The sequence below is a fragment of the Pterocles gutturalis genome, unplaced genomic scaffold (assembly GCF_000699245.1).
Source record: "Pterocles gutturalis isolate BGI_N339 unplaced genomic scaffold, ASM69924v1 scaffold21250, whole genome shotgun sequence".
NCBI lineage: Eukaryota > Metazoa > Chordata > Aves > Pterocliformes > Pteroclidae > Pterocles > Pterocles gutturalis.
The window spans coordinates 3,150-26,742 of NW_010146377.1; the positions used below are offsets into that span (position 1 = coordinate 3,150).

Sequence of the window (23,593 nt, forward strand, 5' to 3'; positions counted from 1 at the left end):
CATAGTAACCCTGTAACACATCCATTTCTGTCATCATAGAATGGTTTGTGTTGGAAGGGACCTTAAAGATCATTGAGTTCCAGGTTGCTCAAAGCCTCATCCAGCCTGACCTTGAACACATCCAGGGATGGGGCATCCACAGCTGCTCTGGGCAACCTGCTTCTCACCACCCTCACAGTAGATGATTTCTTCCTCCTATCTAATCTAAATCTACCCTCTTCCAGATTAAAACCGTTACCCGTTGTCCTCTCCCTACACTCCCTGACCAAGAGTCCGCCCCATCTCTCCTGTAGCCCCCTTTCAGCACTGGAAGCTGCTCTAAGGTCTCCCCGGAGCCTTCTCTTCTCCAGGCTGAACAACCCCAACTCTCTCAGCCTGTCCTTGTACGGGAGGTGCTCCAGCCTCTGACCATCTTCATGGCCTCCTCTGGACTCGCTCCAACAGGTCCAGGTCTTTCCTGTGCTGACAAGCACAGGAAAGACATGTGACAGGCAGTTGTGATTCACTAAGAGATATACAGGTACAGGGCTAATTACTTATTTACAATCACTGCACTGTGAATCTGTAAGTATGGTGGCTGTAATTAGTCCCATACTGACTAACAGGCAAGCCATTTACTAGCTTCAGAGGATCATACACAACTCTGTTTCCCCTAACTTTGAGTTGCCAGTCATTATCTGTTTCTATTTATTTGAGGTATTTTTCATGTTTTCTCCTAACAGTCCTTTAATTACTTTTAGTCTAGTTTTCCTTCATGTGAAATCCCTGTAAGAAAAAGTTGGCACATCTGTCACTTCCTGCACAGCACAGCACAGCTTCAGTTCTATTTCCTATTTATGGGTCTGGTCTTTCTTTGTTTGCCTACATGGAGGAATGCCAGACTCTGTTTCCCTTCTCATTGTAAACAGGCATGTTCTCAGAGCAAAGAGCCTTCCTAAACTGCTGGGAAGAGCAGGGGGAAATGGAAATTAAATAGGTGATGAAGGGTGGTAGTAATTACCTTATGAATCAATGAACTTCAAAGTTGAGGATTTTATTATTAGTGTATCTTGATAATTAACTTGTAAGCAGGAAGCATCTCCAGCCTCTGCAGTGTATGTTCCCAGAACATAGCAGTCAATCAGTGTCAAAAGCCAATCTGCAAGGATTCATCATTTTTAAATGCATTTCACTGTGTCAGAATTCTTTAGCAAATATGAAAGGATAACCTGCTTTTATACTAAGTTTTGGAGGTCTTATGTCACATTCTCTGTGGCTTGTTGTTCTAGATTTGCTAGCGTACGGCTGAATGATGAATTAACAGTGAGGAGCCCACTGCACAAAAACTAACCTTCACAGATGTGTCTGAAGACTAGGTTAGACTTCACCTTCATCTTATCATAGACTTTTTTTTCCCCCTTCTTTGTAATACGGACACACCTCACATATTTTATAGGAACTTTATCTGTATCTCAGGACACTGTTCCTTATTGGTAGAGGGCCTGCCAGACCTGAAGGACAAAGCTGAGAGAGGAAGATGGGAGGTGATACAAAGCAGCACTTTTTAAATACAGTTGACAGCATGCCAGTAGTCTAAACACTGTTGATCTGTTGTCTCAACAGATTTAAAGAAAGGCTGGAAGAAAAATAGTGAAATAGCTGCAGATATTTGCAGATAGTTCTTCCAATTGCTTTTGCTTGGGAAGAAGAAAAAGTTAAAACTTGTTTGAAAAGTTGAAAAAGGCCCATTGTTTGGAAACGATAAAAATGGGAATCGTGATGCTGAGTAGTGGTGCTCTGAGGAGGCTGTGTTATAAAGAGCCTTGAAGGTGAAGTCAAGTTAGCTTATCTGATATGAGAGACTGTTGGATGAAGTGAATTATAAAATAGTAAAATTTGGGTACTATGAAAAGGACTTCGCTGCTGTGCTCTGAATGCCTGTGAGCAGCATGTGATTGCCATTTTCAAGGCAAAAGGAAGTGCTTTAATGACCAAGACATGAGGTGAGAGCTTGGGCAAGTGCAATGGAAAGGTGTATTTTGGAGAGAAGGTACACATTCAGCATGACTGGAGGGTAAGTAGTTGGGAGAAACTAGAGAGATCTAGATCAGATCCTGGGCCATCGAAGAACAGTGGTGATAGCCCACAGTAATAATGAAGGAGATATTTTAGACATTTTGAGGAAGAGCTTTAAGAGCCCTGTGTGTTGTCAAGAGGCAGCTGGGATGTCATGGGAAGGTACTGTGCAGCTTCCAATTTGGACAGACAGATTTCTCATTTCATCATCTGCTATGCTCTGGTTAGGACTTATAGTTGCTTTCCACAAAAGTGTCTCATGAATAGGACTAAGATTGAAAGTTTTACCAAGTTTCTTGTATAAAATGCATTGCTTTAAAAATGTAATTACTCCAAAGATATCTCAGCTAAAAGCAAGACCAACGGCAGTTGGGAATGGAAAGGTACCAATGCTATTGGCCTGTTTCCTTAGCAAGAGAATGACTTTCCTGAAATCAGATAGGAAACAATACCTCTTAAATTTTTTCTGAAGCATTTTGAAGGTTAGTTTTTACAAAAAACTTGTATGTATCAGATTTCAATAATATTCTCATTCATATTCAGTGGAATTGCAGTACTGAGGTATCCTTGGATCAAATCCTTGGATATATACTGGACAGAAAAGAGGCTTTCACTCCAGAATACACGTTGTGTTTCTAAATAATGTTTTTTGAAGATTCAAAGTATGCCAAATCTGCAAACAAAACTGATAAACTAGAAAATTATGTTCATTGTTCTGTTATCGCAGTTCTCAATGTCATTTATGAGTACATAAGAACATGTTGTTGATTGAAATGGATTTTTGCTATTTCAGGTATGTAATTATGGGGATGCCCTTGAATCTTGCCAGCTAAAAACCCCTCCAACCTTTAAAAAAGAATCCTTTGTCAGCTACGTGGCAGAAGGTAGAAAATAGTAAATTAAAGCTTGAATGTTAGTGCAGTTCATGCCGTAAAGCAAGTTATTAAAATAACTTTTGTAACACTTAAATCTAAAAGCAAACCTTTGTTTTTCTTTCAGATGAATGTCTGTAGGTTACGCTTAACAGTACCACCTGATGAAGGCTCACATCCTGAACAGGGAGCAAAGGAACCTGAACGGAAGAAAAATGTAAGTTTTTAGAATCAAAGTTAAATTCTGTATAAACAAGGAGTAAATGCTGCCATCCAGAAGCTGATATTAGTTGTATGGGGAGCCCAAAGCCCAGTCATTTTGGAAGACTGAAGAACATGTGGAAGCTGAGGAAATCAGCTGTGAGCTTTGGGCCTGAGCCTTGGAGTTGGGGATAGCAAAACCACATGGAAAAGTAGGACAGTAGTAGAACAGCACAGAGATTGTAGGTGATTTGAGACTGAGGTACCTGTAAGGCTTGGTTATTTATATATTAAAGAGTAGGAAACTGCTATCAAGAGAAGGGTCTTGCATTAAACAGGATCTTGATCCTCACCTGAAGGGGATTTTTGTTTCATGCAGGCTTAACAGGGTGCAAAATTTGAGCCTTAATGTGTATGTGTACTGGCTTGGCTGTGTCTTAGATGTGCTGTGTCAGCTAATTTCGCTAACGAATGAGGTACTGATAAATACAAAATAAAGAATTCAAGATTGTTCTGAAATGAAAGTGATTTGAAAGTGATGTGTGTAGAGGGGTTCAGAAGGGTAATTTTTTTGTAGAAGCAAGTAGCGTGCACACAGAAAAAATCTTACAGCTGCTTTAGTGCAGAACTTGTTCTTTAAGAGCAATAGATAGTGTTTAATTTGTCTTAAGGATGGAGGCTAAAAATGGAAGCTGGACAGGCTCCACAGCTTCACCACATTTATGCTTTGATAAACCAAAATCAAACAAGAAGTTGGCTAAGTTTACCAGACCCAATGTCTCAATAGCAATATGACAATAGGAAGCAAAACAACAAGATTTATTTGAAATAATTTCTTAGTTGTACTCAAAAAGTATCTGTAAAACGACTCAGGAAAGACAAACATTTTAAACCAATAAAAATAAATGCAAAGTAAAATGGTCAAGATAAATATTCCTTATCAGATATTTCTTGTGCTGGAATCTTATATATGCGCTCAGCTTTTTATATGCTGCTCTGGCAGAGGAATAGGTCCTTGATGGTCTACAAATGTTACTTACAGAATGGATTAAAGAGGCCTTAATGCAAACAAAATTTGGGGTACCATTAAATAGTGATAATTCATTTGGTACAGAGGTGTTTAGTTGTAGCACTTAAGAGTAGCTTTCCCCCACCACTTAACTCTGTCAGTCTCTCGTCAGTTTATATCTGATGGCAGAACCCACGTGCCTGGGCATATGGGCCCATTGTCCGAAGAGTGATAGAGGTTTGGTTTGGAGGAGGATAGATACTGACTCATGGCTTACTCACTTCACTTTGCTGAGTAGTGTAATAATAAGAAAGAAGTGTGGATTAGGGCTTGGACAATTTGTAGTGATTTTGTGATGTGACCAGTTTTTTTCTCTGTGGGCCCTTGTATTTAATTAGAGCTGTATTTCACCCATAATACAAGTAAAGGCAGCTGGGCTTTATATCAGAGAATGTTAAGGAGAGGATATGAAAGGTAATAAATACATTATTGGTCTCATCTTACATTCCGACACATTGCACAGTGATTTTTAAGGGATGGGTCCTTTTTAGTTGAGACCAAAAAAAGGGTATGTAATTTAATTATTATATGTTCTGGGTAGTTTGCTAAAGTTCAGTACTTTTATACCATTTAAAGACTTCTAGAAAGCATACACACAGCCTTCAGAGCTAGATGGGATCTTATCAGTAAATTTCATAGCAATTAAAAAAACACAGAGTAATTGTGCCATCTACTTGTGTTTTATGTTCTTTGTGTAATTAAAAAATATCCCTACACACTGTATAGTCATAGTGTATAGAAGCAGCTACAAAAAAATCACTGATCATGAACTTTTTTTTCTCATGTCTCGAAAACATGACAGTAATGTATTACCTCTAGGTAATGTATTGCTTTATGTATTTGAGTTAGTTACACAGTAACTTAGAGTGTACACAGGGCTCTTGATGAGTCATGCTGTGATACTTTTCTCTTACTGCAAAATTTAATTTTAAAAAAAAAAAGCATCTCCTAAAAGCAGCAATCAGGTATCTGTTGATCCACCCGTGTTCAACTGACTCTGTTAGTGAAATTGCTTAAAGCACTTTGAGAATTGCAGGTTTTACAAATGTTGGATAATCCTCACACACTCTTATGACAACTGTGCCTCCTTCTCGGAACTAGGGATAATAGAGAGAAATTAGGGAACTGCTCAGTTTTCTGTCTTGCGCTTTACAATGTAAGGTAAAAAAGTACAGCTTCGCCGAGAATCACATTTAACAGCAGGTCTCTTGTTGGAATCTGTAGTTCTGTGCTGTCTTTAAATGATGTGTATTAAGAAAACGGGAACATGGTAAATGTTTTTAGTATTTAAAATATATTAGTGAGACTTATGGAAATCAGCTGCAGGGGTAATCTTGTGGGGTTGTGCAGTTTTTGCTGGAGTGCTCAGGCAGATCGGGCAGCCGGCGCCTGGCTGCCAGGCGCTCTCCAGTTTGGGCAGGACAAGTGCTGGGGAGAGATGGGCTCTGCCTGCTGCTGGTGAGGGAGAAGAGCAGAGACCTTGCTGTGTCAAACAGAATGCCAGAAAACTATAAATATACCCCGGCGTGACATTTGGTTGTAATCTCCGCTTTCTAATCTTTCATTGGAAGGAGGTGATTCTGAGCTGCCCTGATGTGACACAGTGATGGCTTACTGACTGTCGCTTTCCTGTATCTTTCTGGGGCTCAGTACTATCAAGAGATGTTTCAGTTGCAGAATCAGCTACTGAACTGCACAGAAGCTCTTGCTAGTGCTGATCCTCCCAATAACTTGTTTTGGAGCTTGATGTCAGATCAGAACTGGTTCTTTGTTGGTTATGTTAGTAGCTGTTACCTGAGCCTTTTTCATTGTGGTCCGAGTTGAGCAGAAAATGGATGCTGTATTTCGTTGAATCTGTATCAGTGCATTAAGTTTCTAGATTGACTTTTTAATTGCTACATCCATGAAATAAAAATGAACCAGTGTAAGAGATTAGAATAAAATGGTGGTGCTGGGTAGTTTTGTTGCAACAAAATTGCTGCAGGCATTACTGTGCTAGGATGGCCTCTCCCCGTCTTTTGTGGAAGGCTAGCAGATGGCACACAGTTAGAACTTGATCTCCAAAACTGAAGGGGGAGTGAGCTTGTGCACCAGTGTGTCAGGTTGGATTTTTATATTCGTATTTAGGCTATGATGCCTTGAAAGAAGCGTTGAGGACTGACGTCACAAGTAGAGGCTGGTTGGTTTGTTTGCTTGCTTTTTACAGGCTAAAGGCCTACTGCTAAATATCTCTGAATTTTTAGCACTTTAGGTAGAAAGAGTCTGAAACTATCCTGATTTTGTTCCGTTGCTTCTGTTAATGATAGACAATGGATGACAGTAGTGTGAGGCTGTTTACTTCACCATGAAGCACAAAGGAATATTGTGCTCGTCAGATTGTATGCGAAATCTGCATGTCCTGAAGCCTGCCTTGTCTTGCATAATAAAGGGCTAGCAGACAATTGTATTGTCCCTGTTTGGGACTGGGCTTATTTTTATCCATCAGTCCCTTTCTTCACTGTCGTGTCTAAATTTGGAAGTGTCATTGGAAGCTGCAGCTAGGCATTGGAGGTCAGAATATGGAGATATGCATAGACAGATTTTTCTTTTCCATTTCGACACATGGACAAAAGAATGAAAATGAGATAACACTCTAGAAATTTGTGTCACTTTCCTGTCTTTGTGGCTTTCAGCAGAGTCGGAGCTGTGTTTAGTCTTAAACTCTAATTGGTACTTTGGCTTCTCAAACTTTTAAATTTTCTTATGTTTTTAAAGCGTCACAACCAAGAGGTGAAACTCTTTTTGCTTCCTAAGCAGGAATACAGAAGCACAGCAAACATTTATTTTTATTCCAGCAAAAAAAGTAGCCTGTAAAGAAGTGAGAAGGGGAATTTGCTTCTGTATGCGATGGAGAGAATCAAGCAGAAACTTGTGCCAGGCCTGGATCAAAGAATACGAGTGCAATGAACACGGGGCTGTTGTGCACCGTGAATCTAGGACAGTGCCTGTTTTCTCTACTGATCTGCTGCTGCCAGCCCACTCCCGTCAGCATAGCAGAAGTTGTGTCATAACAAATGTGGTTCACCTGCTACAGGTGCCTGATGTTACTGTTTCTCAGCCTCTTCAGCACTGATTGCTGGATTTTTTGGTGTGTGCTAATTAAGCGACACCTTCATTAAAAACAGCACTACATGAAAACCACAGAAAGAATTCTCCTGACTTCAGTCGTTACTGCTGCATTTGTTGTATCATATTTTCTTACTGTATAAACATTGGTGTTCTGTGTATGGATTTTGTTGGTTAGATATGACTTGGTATAATGCCTGTCACTTCTGTTTTTTTGAAATGGGCACCTAAATTATACACTTCAAGGAGCTTAAAAGTTGGAATGTGTTAAACGATGCTTCTTATTTAGCATAATGAATTTAAGAACACTCATGTCTGTGTCTTAGCATACTTTCTGTATTTTGATAATACAGTTTATACACGAAACATCCCTAAATGTAACACCAGTTTCATGGGCTGTAGAAGGATCTGAAAAAACATAAAATCATAGCTAACTTTTTTCAGACCACGTAACTTTCCTTGGTGAGCTCAATATAAATGTCATTTTACTGAACAGAAAATATGTAACTGAAGTAACAATGTGGATGTTCTTGTTCCTTGTATAACTAGTGAACAAGCAAAAATAACTGGATATTTCAGAAACCTCTGGAATGTGGCAGTTGAGGAAAAGATAAAGCCTCCTTTAACTGATATAGCTCTGGTTAAAAGAAGAGTTTTTAGATGGTGTAGGTAAACAGAAGATAATGATTTAGCAAATTTTTAAGGTCGTATGAATACTAAACCCAGAACTGTGCTAATACATTAGACGTCCCTTTTCCTCCAAACAAGATACCGCTTCTATGCTTCTGCTTCCAATTTTGGGTCAGGGAGAAAGTAAAAAGTATGGGAGTATCTGACATTCATTTCAAAAACTGGTGGAGATAGATTAGGAAGCAAATAATCTCTCAGTGTTATTTACATAATGCTAATAGAACCATGGGCAATACAAAAAGCAGCTAACAGCTCATATTAAGGATTTGTTTATGTAGTGTCTTTGCTTCACCTCTTTCGTTCTATTTGTGCTGCTTCCTTGGACAGAGACATAAACAGGATGTATGCCAATTATCAAGGCTTTTGCAACCTTGGGGTGTCGGCTTCTGTTTTACATATTTATTGATGAGGTAAACACAGTCTGAGTTTCTTTAGTACATGTTGTGTGATCACACCGAGTGCAACATGACCATGGCTGCAACACAGACAAAGCACGTTCCTGGAAGCTGCTATACTGTTCACGTGCATCGACATGATGTGTTCTTGCTGTTACCTTGGACTGTCAGATAACTGACTGTAGGTAAAAAGAATATTCACAAATTGCTTAAGCTAAGTTTGCCTTTTCAGATCAGCAGCTCTCAGAAGGGATTTTGTGCACAATTTGGGGGCAACAACTGTGCTTGTTTCAGTGCAGCAAGTGCATAGGCAGGTGGGGAGAGAGAACTTCCCTCTGCTCTGACGCTGGCTGATATTTTGACCTTAAACAACAATGGTTAACTAATCTGACGAATCCTTGCATCTTCCTTCACTTTTCTGATTAGCTTTACAGTATTTACTTGCTCCTAAATACTTGCATGTATTTACTTATTCTGTTGTCATCCCTGAGATGCCTTACTGCAGATCAGAGTGGAGACAGGCAAGGACCTTCTCAGAAAAATATCCGAGTTCTGCAAGTGGATGTGTATAGGACACAGAGGAAAACAATGAAAAGTATTTGACGCAAAAAAAAAAATCTGTAGTCCTTGGGGATGTGTAAAATCCAGGATTTGTGGAAGAAGAAACATGGGAGAGAGAAGATGTGACAGAGGAAGAAGAGAGGGCAAGGCAGAAAATCAGAAAACACTGAAGGGAGGAAAATAAACAAAGGCGGGTGGAAGTAGCTCAAAAGAGAAAAACTGGCAGAAAGTATACTGGATGCAATTTGAGAACTGAGCCATTCTGCAAGGCCTCCTTTAGAGGCAAATGTGTATTAAAAAATAGTCAAAGAGCAAAGCAACCCATCCACCTCTCAAACCTGCATTGAGCAAAGTTTTCTGATTGTAACCCTTCCTTTAAGAGGAGACTGCGTCACGTTAGCCCATTTTTTGTCAGGGCATATGCTGAACCCTGAAACAAGTGGTCATTGAGTGGAAATTAAGAGATACCAACCAGAGAAAAGGGGGAATAGAAGGTAATCGTAGCTGGAATAGAACAGCAAGCGAAAAGGCTAAAGATACATGAGAGCAGTTATTTGTATAGCTGTTGGTTCCCACAGCTTTAAATCAAGAACTGTACTGAAATTTTAACAGGTGCTTGCCTGGGGATTGTGATACGAAGGTGGAATAAGGAGGGGGTAAAAGCAATATCCTGTATTTTAGTAGAACTGGAACACTCGACAGATGATGGAGATTCTTTTAATCTTTTGAAAGAGAAGTGACAAAGGCATCTTGGGAGGCTTGTGCAAATATAGACAGCAGGCAAGTTTAGCATTATTGCAAGAGACCAGTAACCAGTCTGGCTTTGTGCATACTTAATCCTGCATGTACTACCCATTAAGATGTAAATTTAAGTCTTTTTGTCTGTGAAATACATAAGTGCAATGGGTGATTCTCCAGCTACAAACACATTGCTCTGAATCTGTAGGTCTTTCTCAGAAGGGAAGAAGAATCATTCAAATCATTCCTTAGGAGTGTGTTTGTAATATTCTCAAAATAAGGAACTTGGTCATAATTTTCATAGAGAACTCTGCAAAGAGCACTTTAAACAAGTCTGCTAATGTTTTGGAGGCACAAAGGACCTTGGTAGTTGCTGGTATTCAGCTGTTCGCCTCATAAAAAATGAATGATCGTGTGTAAAGGGTATGGATTTATGAATTTAGTGTCTGGCGCCTTAGTAACCTCTAAACAATCAAAGTGATTATTCATTTGCTTGTCAGGAAGATGGAAACTTGTATGTAATCTCTTTATCCAGATGCAGGGGAGGAGCTGTAATGAAACTATCAAAGAAACTGAACAACCCTAGAAGCAAACAAACACGAAAAAGTTGATTCATGTTCCCATCTAGTTTCTGTATCCTCTCTACTCTCAAAAAATCAGGTGTGGGGTTTTTGTTTGTATGTGTCCAAACAGCAAAATAAAAACCCCAATAATACATAACTATGAAACTTCTGATTATGAAGCATTGAATATAATATTTTCAAAGTCCAAAATTATATGTATAGGTAGAGCTGGCTGCCTGATGTTTTTCCATTGAGTGGTTTTAAGGCTTTCTTTTTAGATGATGGCTTACAGCTTTGTTGTTCTTTGCCTGAAACGTTCATCAGGTGTCTGCTACATGTTTTCCTGTTCATTTTTCCCTTACCCAAAAAAGTATTTATTCTTGCTTTGCCACCATAGTTGTGTTAGTTTGGCTGCTATAAACTGAAAAGTGCCACTGCTTTAGACTGCAGATGCTATCATCACTGTCTGTCCTGGTAAGGATCGGAGACTCTCTAGGATCCAGCTGCAGATGGATGTAAGATGCTGAGTTTCATGTCTTCCAGCCTCTGTTTGGTGGCAAAGAGACTATTTGGACACTCCTTAGGCTCTTAATTTAGTAAAGAATCTCAAAGTTTGTTGGCTTTCATGCAGTGTCAATACTGAACAATGAAACAAAGCCAGACATATTCTAGGGTCAATGTAGTAAATATTCTCAAATTTACCTGTATCCTGGGATATCTAGTGTAAGAAAGAAAGTTCAATGAAATTACTTATACCTGATTTGTCCTCAGCACTGACCTCTCAAAAATAACATGCAAAGCTAAGTGGTAACAGCTGTGTTTCCAAGATTGTGTTTTTCTAACTTTCTATTCAGGAATAATCACTAATTTTAGGTTCCTAGTTTGCAGATATTCAAAGTTAGGTAAGAATTTTTTTTCCCCTTCTTTCAAAAAAGCCAGAATGTGGATGTCTTAATCTAAGCTAGTTTTTTAAATTCTTTGCAATCAACAAGAGAAATTAGTACTTCTGGAGGTTGACTCATTTCAGATGATTACTACAGCAGGATGTTTCTCTGGGTTGATTGGAAGGCAGGCCAGCTGAGCAGTCAGGTCAGGTGGTTACATCTGGCCTTGCAGATATTTATCTGCATGTTGAGGGAAATGATTCCTACTGTTTGCATGAATATATTTCTTACTGAGTGTATTGATGAGATGAATAAGAGGTGTCTGTTGCAAAGAGTGCCTTAAAGGAAGAAATACAACTATTACAAGTATATTTTACAAATTTCTGCAGATGATTAAGATAGCAAATGTAGGCATTTCAAAACAGCCTTTCTATTTACGTAGCAATACCTGATTTCAAAGTTTTTTCCTCCTACAATAGTTAATAACACTGGAACACCCACAAGAATGATGTTTCTTAGCTTTGCTTTGGCTCTTACAATGTCGGTTCTATGATTTCTATAAGAGAAATGCAGCCCTGAAATGAATGTTTGATTGCTTTGGAGGTCCTTAGTTAGCTTTAAATGCAAACTGAAATTCTACTTTTATCTACAAGAGATACAGATATTTTCTGAGCTCTGTTTAAGGAACTTTGGCTAAACTGTTTTAATTTCAGTTTTCTTCTGAGAACTTTCTAAAATTTTTGATTAAACTTTGAATTTTTATATTTCCTGCGGCAGGGAGTTTGGGGAGCAAGGGGCGGTTCTGTGGTTGCAAGGGTTTAAAGGGAACTGTGAGAGCTGACAATGTTCTGGAAGAATGCAGAAGAATAGCGTGTGTGGGTGAATGAAAATAAGCCAGGATAACTTTTTCTCTCACATGCCTCCCCCTCTCCTTGCAGAAATCCAATCTGTTGTCTTTAGCTGTACCTAAATCACTTCCATTCAAGCCAGTGGAAATTAGACATCTCCATCATCTCCATCAATTATAAACTGGTCATTGATCTTCCCAAAAACATGAAGGTTGGCAGTTAGTGTTCTTAGGTACTGTTGTGCTTTCACTATAGTTGTCTGTCTCTCCTGGCCCTCTGTTACTATATTTTTGTTTGTAATTATTTTTTTTTTAATTATAGTACTGATTTGAAAATAACTTTTTCTTTTTTTTACTTTTAAGGAGCTCTACCATGTACCAAATGGCATGTCTCCAGGGAAGCTCTCTCATGGGATGGTGTATGGCGTCGTGCACCGAACTGACAACAACCATAAGAGAGAAATGGTGGTGTATGGCTGGTCAGCTGATCAGCTGAAAGAGGAGATGAATTACATTAAAGAAGTGAGTTATGCTTTCAGCTTCAAAATTTATCAAATATCCTTTCCATATATTCATGCAGAGCTGTGAGTTTGTATGGGATGACTGATGTCTAGCCCAGCATCCAGCTTTTAATTGGGAACCTATTCTGAAGCAAAAGGCTTGCCTTGTTACTGTTCAAGCTGGGAAAAAGGCATGCTATATACCTGGGAGCTGTGTGGTCCAGACTCAAGACCTGTGTGCCAAGTAATACCTGTTAATGCTTGCTGACTGGGCTACAGCGGGGCAAGCAAACTGCCAAACATCTTACAGCTCCTGTCCTGAAGCTTTCATAGTTTCAAATGTGATACAGAATAAACTATGTAAGCAGCCACCTGAAAGGATAAACTCTCTCCTCTCTTCCTCTGCTTCCCCTGTCCCCAAACCCCCCAGTTTTGAAAAGGCTTCTAAATTAGGTGACATAGTAAAATCACTTTGGTATATTTTGGGGCAGCCTTAAAATAGTCAGCCTAATAAGGATGACTTTGTACTACTTTGAGTGTGCACACTCGTTTATCATAATTGGCAGAAGCTCTCCTGAAAGAAAAAAAAAAAAGTATTTCTGATGCTGTTGCTGGTTTCTGTGCTTGAAACTCAGCATCTCTTTACTTGTCAGTCCCTGGCTCTTGGGCCTTGGCAATAACCCCCTAATTAGCCCAGAGCACTAATTTGACCTCTTTCCATCCGCCGTCACCACCCAGGAAGCTATTGGCCAATGTTACCGTGTTACACTGATTCGAGTGCAAACTGAGTTGATATAGAAGGGAGGAACACTGAGTCAAGCCAACAGTGTAAGGGACTGTAATTATGTGTGTTCTGAACACCTGCCTGGTCTCTAGCTGTCAGCACGTGCCTCTCTCCTTTATTACTGACAGTTTGTTAGCTCCCAGCATTCACCAGTCTCAAGTTCCTGCACTCACAGTTGGGGTATGGCACTGCCACAGTGCAGGCGAAGAACAGCCTGAGCTGCTGGTTTCCTGCTTGGGTGGTTTATCCTCCCTGCTGGGGGGGGTCAGGGGATGGGTGAACTGGCACATGGCAGGTCCAGCTCCCCAGGCTGCGCTGTTTCTGGTACCTGGTGCAGATTGCTTGGACCAGGACCATCTCCCTGCCCTTGGCTGTTCACAGCCGGCTTGTGCCACGGACACGTCAGACCCAGTGAACTGCACATCTTGCATGTGTGTTCAGGATCCTGATCCTTTCAGGAAAACGTGGAAAAGACATGGGAAGGCACATGCTGGCCCTTGCTCTCTGGTCTTCTGGAAGCTGTGTTCAGCTATGCTAATTTGTGAACTTTGGTCTGGCAGATAAGTTTCATCTTTAAAAGCAGAGTCTTAACCAGGAGTCCTCAGCTTGTGCCATGTATGTGCTGACTTAAATAGACCAAAAATGATGGGCCACATCAGAACTGCTGATGGTTTCCTCTGTATCAAACTTGCATCTTGCAAGAGTGTGTGTGTGTGTGTGTGTGTGGGAAGGGTCAGGGCAAGGGGTGAAGTGCAGGAGTCAGCTTTCTCCCACATTGCTCATCCTAAAGGTAGCACATAGTTCGGGGTAGGCTTGTGCCAATCCTTGCATAGATTTGGTGGCCAGTGCCTCTCTTTCTGGGAGGGAGTGGGTATACTGCAGAGCTGCTGGAAACATCCTCTCTTATATAAGGCCCTACTAATGTTTTCCCCTCGCTCCTTCCCCAAGCCTATGCAGAGGGGAGGTAAGCTCACTGCCCTAGATTGCCTGATCTGCAGTCAGACTGTGCTTGGTAGAGGTGAGGGGAAAAAAAAGAAAAGGAGTCTGAATTACATAGCTGGAAAGTAGACTGTAGGCAAACATTTAACTAGTGTTTACACGTGGTCTTGAGAAGACTGGTTTTGTGCATGATTGCAATGGCATGTAAACCCAAGCGGGCTTCCAGCATGCCTTCTTTTTTTTCTTTTCTTTTCTTTTTTTTGAAAAAAGGCAAAGTATAATTTACATTCATAGCTCTTAAATAAAATCAAATTGAGTACTCTGTTCTTCAGATTTGAAATTGCATCGGTAAATTTGTGCTAATGTATTGTTTAGCTAGATGAGAGCCTAAAAGTTTGAAATGAAAGGATTTATCTTCAAAGGATATTCAGGGAAAACTAAGTAACCACTTTAAAAAGTATGAAGGCATATTAAATCTGTGTGTGGATGCTTTTTTCAGAAAGAAAATATTATATGCTTAAATTAATTTTAGTTCCTTTAGTAATCGGGTTAGAATGAGTTACAGATAATTGAAATTCGTTATTTAAATTATTAATTTACAAGTGTTTAAGTGTGTACAGATAAGTTTAGAATTACTCAGAGATGTTTATTCTTATCATCCCTCTATGGACAAGTCTTGAGACTTAAGTTTTTGTCTTGTTCTTAAGAGTAAATTGCTGTTGATGAAAAGGTGGATTAATAATGGCAGTTACTGAAAGTAACAATTCAAGGACATAGGAAAAAAATCATGTCCTAGTATAAACAGTGTCATCAATAAGTTTGAGAAAGTAATTTGATTTTTTTCTGACACCAGGTGAGAGCAACTCTGGAAAAAGTAAGAAAGAAAATGTATGGTGAATATGATGAAATGAAACGAAAAATACAGCAGCTTACGAATGAACTGAAAGTAAGTATGTGTTCATTTGCAGGGAAAGCATGTGACAATAACTGTTTCAGTGTTATCTAGAAACTTTTTTTTTTTCACTTCAGTAGAACAGAAATAATTTCTCAAACCACTCCAGTTCATTGTTTTCTGTGACATCTATACTTTTCTTTCTTTCTTTATTTTTCCCTCCAGGAAGGTAAAGTAGGACAGGGATGCTTTTCTATATGAAATTACTAATTGCCTGCTTCTTGGAAATAAAAGAACGATCTTGATAGCGTTGTCTGTGTATATTGGTTATTAGTGGAGATGTTTGTACTGGTAAGCTGCCAGGTTAATTGAATAAATAAGTTCCATTATTAAGAATAAACTGCAACTTGGTGTCGTTTCACCAGACTTTGCTCTGTTTTACTGACTATTGTTTAAACACTATAGAAAAAGAGGTAGCAGTATTCTTTAGTTTAAAGTGCTTGGCAGTTCTTGACTTACCTTTGGTTCTTGATTGAACCTTTCAGTGGTCATCCAGTGACCTCTCTTTCTTCTGACATGCTGCTTTAGCAATAAAAGCTGCTGCAGTCTGTAGAAGTATCCTTCATATTAAACTGCTGAGCTCTTGGGTCCAAAAAATCTCCCCGAAAACTTGCTGTGGATTTTATATTCAACATTGATTTTCACAGCCCTGGTTCAGATGAAGCTTTGGCAAGTAAACGTATTCTGACTTCAAGGGAGTGGGACCATGGCTTGTGCCCTTCTGCTGTCCTCATTTGGAGGCTGTCAGTTCTCTGCATGCTGTATTACGCATAAAGATCAGAACTTGCTAATAAACTGGTACTTTTATTCTGTGGCAACTAGTCTCAAAAAAACAAGAACAACAAAAAAAAATCACTATGAGTTGAGAGGAGGAGGGAGAGAAAACTGAATTTCTGTAAACTGTGTTAAATAGTCCTAATGATGCCAACAAGGCAAGTCTCCCACCCAGTGTGCATGTAGGCAAATGCTGATCCAGGTGCAGTTTTGTCATCTTTGCTGCTGATCCTTACTGGATAGCAGTGGTGATATCCTGCACTTCCAGATCTTCTGTCAGACCAGTAGAAATCCTGCAGAAATCTGAACATCTCTTGTAATCGTGGGTTTCTGGCCAGCTCTGACAGAATCTCTAGTTCTGCAGCAAACCAGCGGTTTATGAGGCACTCCTGACATAAATGGCACATTATGAGACACCTTCCTCTCTTTTTATAATACTTTGAATTGTCTGAGAGAAAGCACAATTGTTGTTCTACCTAATAACATATGCTTTTTTGTTGTTGTTTCTTTGGGTTTTGGTTTTGTGTGACTGCCATCTTTCATGCTATTTGGGGATCTTGTTTAAAATCCTTTATATACTCTTTGCTTCAGCTTTGAATCACTATGCTTTTTTCCCATCGATCTCCAGGACTACTTTTTGTTCATAAAGCTTGTTTGAAACTTACACTTCCGATATCCTGCCCTGGGCAGTACGCTTCTTCACACAAGTTCTTGTCTTGTAACTTTCTTAATCCATCCAAAGTATTTCTGCTTTTGCTTGTTTGTTTGTTTTTACATGAGCACACCTTTATAACAGTCACTACTTGGCTTCTGCTCCCTGTGCTGACCTAATGTGTGTATGACTTGCTTACTAAACATCCATTGTTCTCCGTATCAGTCCCTAGTGTTCTGATGGTTTTATCAAGAAACTAATCTAGTCCATGTAAGAATGTGAGTTGGGCTGGCCTCCATTAGTAACATTTTTTCCTCTTTATTATAGGATGGTTCATAATTATTTACACTGTTTGGGTTTTGGTCTCTTCTTAAATTATATCATTTTGTGCCTTTTTTCCCCTCCAGTTTTTAAGCGTGTGTGTACATAACAGAAGATGACAAATTTTCACACACCAAAGCTCTCTGCTGACCTGTCCTACCTGCTTCGTATTGTTTCATCCTTAAGTCTTCCTGATGTTGCTTCTTTACAAACCCGATCAGTCAGTTCTTTCTTAGTTAAGGCTATTCTACAGTTCACCCAAACTTTTCCAGATTTCCTCATTTCTTGCATTCTTCTGCTTTTCACTTTTTTTACAATCTGCCCACTCTGTGTACATAAACTTTCTGAATAGACATCTGCCAGATGTCCTCTTGCCCTTTCCAAAAGAACAGCTTTTGCAGTGATTACAGGCTAACAATAAATGTAGATACTTGTGCCTTATTTCTGTCAGCGTATTTGGATTTGAAGTTTTGTTTGTGTGTTTCTGAGGTGCAAGAATATGGTTTGAGGCCTGTCTGTTTTAAGCATCCTACTGCTGTGAAAGTTAACCATGGGGTCTTTCTCTTCTGTAGCTCCCTTTGAAAGAATAGGTAAACTTGATCATTATTCTATATAAAACTTCTTTTTTTTTCTGCTCAGGTGACAAATGCTCATCAGGAATCCTTAGAGAATCATGTGCGAGTGCAGGCGGCAGCCTTAGATAGCTTTAGTGAAATGAACAGCTCCTTGACATCAGCATCAATAGACTTGCAGGTACATTTTAATGGCTGTTTCACAGCTGACAACTGCCTTTTCTGACATGGATTTAAAAGCATACATAAAACATGGATGACAAATATAGATTCTAACACTGAACAAGCCCATAAAGTCTTGGATACATAAAGCAACTAATTTAGGAAACTGAAAAAAAAAAAATTCCAACACCTGTGTTTTATTAAAACCTGTTAAAAAATAGTGTCCAATGAAGAGGTACTGATCTGCAGCAGGCTAATGCCACTAGTCATGTCTCTATGAAGTATCTGAGGTGAAAATGTAATTTGTTCTATATTGTGCGAAATGGTACATTTCCTGCCTTATTCCTACCTTCTCTGGTTAACAGAAAAGGAAGTGGCATGTTTGGATGCTAAACACTTGTGAGACTTTACTTACCTATGAAATGTAGGGGGAGGGAGAAGGTGGGAATGAATTTTTCTGTTTTAAGGACTTTCAAATTCCCACATAGCTGAACAATGTAATGTTCCAGCTTTCTTGTAGGTTACAGTTTTTCTCAGTCTAGTGCATTTAATATGTATAGTGTGGCTCTTTGAGAGAAGAAAGGAAGATTGTTGGGAGTAGCATTCATACTGAAATGTATCCGCGTTCCTTTCTTTTTTCTATAGTGTTCCAGGACTTGATTTCACTGAGCATCTTCCTCATGGAAATACCCTCTAGCAAACTAAATACAAAAAAAGCCACAATGTTAAATGTTAAAACTTGCAAAAGTGTTCACACTGCATTGATACATCAGGAAACTCTTAAATGTTTTGTCTGTTCCATAATCTCTTTACTATATTAGTTCACCAAATTATTTGTGATTTTTAATATGTGGTTTGCCTCTTTCTTCTAGAAAACTCTAGTGGACGTTACATTGGAGAACACTGACATAAGGGAACAAATAAGGAATTTAAAACATACACATGAGCAATCTATGGAAAAGCTGAGAGAGAAGCAAAAGCAACTGGAAACAGCACAAATTGAAAATCAGTTACTGAAATTAAAGGTGTGGTATATAAACTCCCCTCAAAATATTGCACAGTGAGGGCATTAGGAGTATGTTAGATTAATTCCTTGGCCCTTTTTGTAAAGGGTTCTTCATTCTTCATGCTTTCATCGTTCCCTAGAGCTGACATACTCCTGTGAATCAATACAGTTTTAATAAGAAATAATCTCAGCTGGCAGCAGTCAGTCTTTCCATAACATAGGATTACCATTCGGGGATGTTGGCAGGTGAAAATTCAAACGACTGAATGGTTATTAGTGTCCACTGCTGTAAGTAAAGGAATACTATAACTCTACACAGTCCTATAAGAATTTCTTGATGATTAATATTACATAGTTTTTAATAGGTAATCTGTTAAATCGTATGAGCATATGGTCAGCAGATATGTGCTGTAACAGCGAGTGTCTTGGAAAGAGAATTAAGCTATTTCTTTCAGAGAAATGCAAGGGAATAAAATGCAAACTGAAGGTTTTATATGCCAGAAAGTTTGACCGTTTTCTCATCTCGTCTGTCAAATGTATTCCTTTAATCTCCTTAAAAAACAAACACACAAACAAACAACCACAAAAAAACCCAACACCCAAACCAAACCCAGAAACCCCAAAAAACTTGTGGAAACCTTTTTCTCTCTTAAAATTATGCGAACTAGACTAATTTGGATCTAGTACTGAATCAGAATTTGTCACAGTGAAATTAATGTGACTGCTGGTTTATTCATGTTTAATTTTATCAGAGAAGATGTTTCTTTTTGGCTCTCTTGCATTCATGGTTAATGATGAATGGTTAAAAGAGAAAACATTAACAGAAGTCTATTTCAACTTATAGTTCATGTTCTAGTTTCCTCTCATAGCTTTGCAGGCTATAAAAGTAGCTGTATTTTGTACCTGCTATTGTCAGCAAGAAATAAAAAGATGGAAAAAACAATTAGAAAGCAAAGCTGATGCAATTAAGATTTCAAAACAGAAATTTGGACTTTACTATAATCTTAAGGACAGGCACCAGCAAGTCGGGGATATGTATGTCTGCTTCCCAGGGCAGAGAACCACAGGTTAAGTCCCAGTTCAACTGAGCGCTTAAGGATTTGTTTCTCTTCAAGCATGTCAAGGTCTGCAGAATACTTGCTCTGTCGTAATGAGGAAAAAGTTTAAATTTTGCCCTCAAAGTTGCAGTTTTATTACAAAATTAGTGGATAAAATACCTCATGGCTGTCTTTGAAAGTTAAACATAAAATTATGTATCAAAGATGCGAAGACATCTGGGATGTAATTCCAGGGGTGAATGTAAGAGGATGGTGTGGAATCTGGGAAGTCAGAGGTTGGAAAGCAGTAACTGCTGTGTGCCATGATTATTTTCTGGGTAGGAGAGCACACCCATGTAGCTTACTAAGGTTCATACAATCACAACAATAACTGAGGTCGGAGACCTTGCTTAAGAGTTACTATAACAGATGCCCTGGTGTGTCTGCCTTTTTATATTTGTTTTTACTCTGCTCGTTGCTCATGCTATAAGCAAAGGAATGAGGAAGAGACAGTGGCAGAGATCACATTCCAGTTCAGTGTGTCTTAAGGTCTCTGGGTTTGATTGTTGGCTTTTCCTGAACGATATGATTCTTTCAGGCTTCCTGAAATGTGTAAGGTTTTGTGTTGTAGTGAAACTTAATCTAACTCCATTCCTTCTCAGAAAGTGCAGGTTGCTACCCCTGCTCCAGTGTTCCTCCAGGTAAGATGCAAAGGAGGCAATTGCAGTATGAGTGGAGTCCTTCAGAGCTCAGTCCTTTTTCAGAGGATGAAACACACCATTGTTATCCTACAGTGTAGTAAAACAGCTTGTTCCCACTGTGCAAGATAAACACAAGGATTTAATAAATTTTTCAGCCCTTGAAATGAAAAAACCCAAACCCAACCCCCAAACCCTTCATCATTGGAACCAGCTATTTTGTAGCTCTGTAAACTGTAGGGAACACTTTATTCTTCTCCCAGATGACAGTATGTTCCTCTTCTTCCTGACATTTTTGTAGCACCCACAGCATTTCACTGTAACCTTGTCTGATTTATAGTGTCTCTAGTTAGAGAACTAGGTCCTGGACTAGCTGTTTTACTTTGCTTTACTGCAGTTTGCAGAGTAGATGGGTTTAACCTGTGAATATCCTATCTGGTGTTTAATCGCCAAGGGTGTGGTTCAGTCAGTGTTTTGAGCCAACAGAAGGGGGAAATCCTGTCTCTGAATTACCATTCCTGCCCTGGTCCCTGCAGCAGTAAAGTTTCTGGTCCTGTGGTTAAAAATCAACCTTTCCACACCCCTGAGTGAATTAAGTCTGATAGTTACATGATCTGCTTTGCTCCATGGTCACCCCAGTTTTTGTGCACGGAAGGAGCAGGATGTAAAAAAGCAAGGGAGAGGAGGGAGGGTACAGCTGCACCTTCTAGTTAACAATGCATACTTAAGTCCAGCTTAAAGTAATTATACTTACTTAAAGTATAAGTGTTCATGGTCATTTAGCAAAAGGAGTTGAGCCTAGACCATTTCTAATCTATGCTTCTGTAAAATGAGGGGAGACAAACCCAGTGACCTGGAGGCAGTTACGGAAGGGCTCAGTGAAGAGGCGTAGCAATGACTACTTAAATTCAGACAACATGAAACTTGATGAAACAGTAACTTCTTAAAATTTGAATGACTTGTATACTGGCAGAGAGTTGTAAATGGTCTTGATGCAAATGAAAATCTTCAGCAACGTCAAATTTATAACAAGGTGGAACTGAAGTTTGAAGTGTTATTCTCCCATCATGTGAGCCCTGTTTCTCCTGCTGTCAGCAGTTCTGTACTGACTGATGGGTCAACGTTCCCCTCTGATAGGTGGAATCATCACAGGAAGCCAATGCTGAAGTCATGAGAGAGATGACAAGAAAACTGTATAGTCAGTATGAAGAAAAAATGCGAGAAGAGGAGCAGAAACATAAAGCCGAGAAAGAAATTCTCCTGGTACGTACAGCCAGTCTGTAAGAGCAGTGCTTGGCTTGAGTGTCATTTCTCAGTCATTTAATACTCCAGACGTGCGTTCCTTCACTCCTGGCTCTGTGACTAAGCATGCCACAGTTCCTAAGCTTTCCAAGCTTTTGGGGTTGTAGGGCTAAGAAAAAAATGTGTTCAAACACAGTAGTAATAATGTAGATTTCAAAATTTGCAATGGAGTAAGCTGGACTTTTACATGTCTGATTCTCTAAAAAAAAAAAAAAAGAAAAATATAATGTCTGATTTTAGTGATAGATTAAGAAGGGGAGGGGGAACAACTTCACGGGATGCTACTGGAGCAAGAACTCTTCCTGTCCCCTAGTTTCCCTCTACCCCCAAGTAAAACCTTTCTACGAGCAGTTAGTCATAGCATTTTTCTAACTGATACAGATAGATAATGACTGAGATTGAAGGTAGATTCCCCAGTCTTTTTCTATTCATATGTTGTATATGTGAGGAAAGTATGAAGCTGAACGTGGTAAACTTTGATGTTTAAAATGCTATCTTCTGCAACAGCATGTTTTTCTTATACTGTTACTTCATGACATCCTCAGAAGGGAAAACAAATATCTAAGAAACAGGTAAAAGTTTTTCTCAGATTTTCATAATTATGCTTTACAAATACCTTTGCACTTCAAAGTGCCCCAGGTCTTTTGTTCTATACAATTCATGTGTAGGGTCACAACTCTGCCTCACTTCTGGGCGGGTGTAGTGAAAAGCTTTGAGCACTGCTTAAAATGTGTTAGCACACACACTCTATGGCATAAAAAATAAATAAAAGGATCCTCATTAAATATATTGGATGTTAATGTGACTGTAAATGTTCTTATTTGAAGGAGGAAACCAATCGGCTTCTGAAGGCTATTGAAGATGCAAATAAGAAGATGCAGATTACAGAAACAAGCATACAGGAAAAAGACCAGAGAATTGGTGAGCTGGACCGGCTGATTGAACGCATGGAAGAGGTATGAGTGTTAGTTGATTGCCACCTTTAAAGGAAATGCAGAAGTGCACGGAGGACTTTTTTTTTTGTCTGATGCTCAGTACCCTGCTCAGTGACATACCATTGGTGTTTTGCATCTTAGTTATTGCATCGACATTAATAAATGGATCTGGACTACCGTAGAGACACTATGATTAAGTGGTTGTTCCATCTTACTAGTGGTCTTTGCATCAGGGCTGCCTACAGTGTCAAAAATTATTTAGTAAATTAACCATTATTTTAAAGAAATACTTTTAAAAGACCACTTCAGTGTGCAAGGTCTCCTAAGCCTATTGAAGTAGTAATCATAAATGATCCAAAATCTCTTATAAATGTTGGTAGGTCCATTAAAATGTGATTTTGTTAGGAATAGCCCTTACTATTTAGCTATTCATAGTCCTGATTGGAATTGTATCTCCAAATTTCTCCACATGTGGATGAAATGCTAAACTGAAAACTTCAGACTAAAATATTTTGAGGGTTTTTTTGGCTATGTAGCAGCCACGTAGTCTTCCATGCAGATATCTATCTTATTTAGACACTGGCTCAGAATATTTTGAGGAGAGAAGAAAAGATGAATTTTATTGCCTTTTAATCCAAAACTTAGGTTCTTCCTTTCCTCCTGGCATTAAAAAACTTTCAATTATTCCTCTTCCTGGCTAAATATTCCCTACCAAACTGTAACTGAGAGCAGGTTTTTGACAATTTACTTTTAAAGTTCTGAAAGCAGAAATGCTTTGAGATGTTTACCTCTTGTGACACTGGAAGCACTACTGTAAAGCTAGTTGTAGCAGTTTTTTCACTACTTTTTATTTACTGCTTTTCCTTCTGCTCTTTTATGGACTCGCTCCAGGGCAAAACTCAGTTGTGGTTGGATGGTTGTTATTTAGATGTATTGTTAAGCCCAAGAGTATCACAGTACCTCTCCTTGTGTAGTACAC

The 23,593-nt window shown here is 39.1% G+C and overlaps 1 protein-coding gene across 1 annotated transcript in view; it reads left to right on the top strand.

Annotated features, from left to right (window-relative positions):
- Nucleotides 1-3,054: 3,054 nt before the first annotated feature.
- The window catches only part of LOC104470709 (myocardial zonula adherens protein-like), a gene marked incomplete at its 5' end in the record, with an annotated part of 39,754 nt that continues 19,215 nt past the window's right edge, over nucleotides 3,055-23,593 (top strand). The window contains 7 exons of the mRNA XM_010085729.1: nucleotides 3,055-3,144; nucleotides 12,344-12,502; nucleotides 15,057-15,149; nucleotides 17,542-17,655; nucleotides 18,509-18,661; nucleotides 21,515-21,640; nucleotides 22,507-22,635. Coding sequence (XP_010084031.1) covers nucleotides 3,055-3,144; nucleotides 12,344-12,502; nucleotides 15,057-15,149; nucleotides 17,542-17,655; nucleotides 18,509-18,661; nucleotides 21,515-21,640; nucleotides 22,507-22,635 — 864 coding nt within the window. The remainder of the gene's footprint in view (nucleotides 3,145-12,343; nucleotides 12,503-15,056; nucleotides 15,150-17,541; nucleotides 17,656-18,508; nucleotides 18,662-21,514; nucleotides 21,641-22,506; nucleotides 22,636-23,593) is intronic.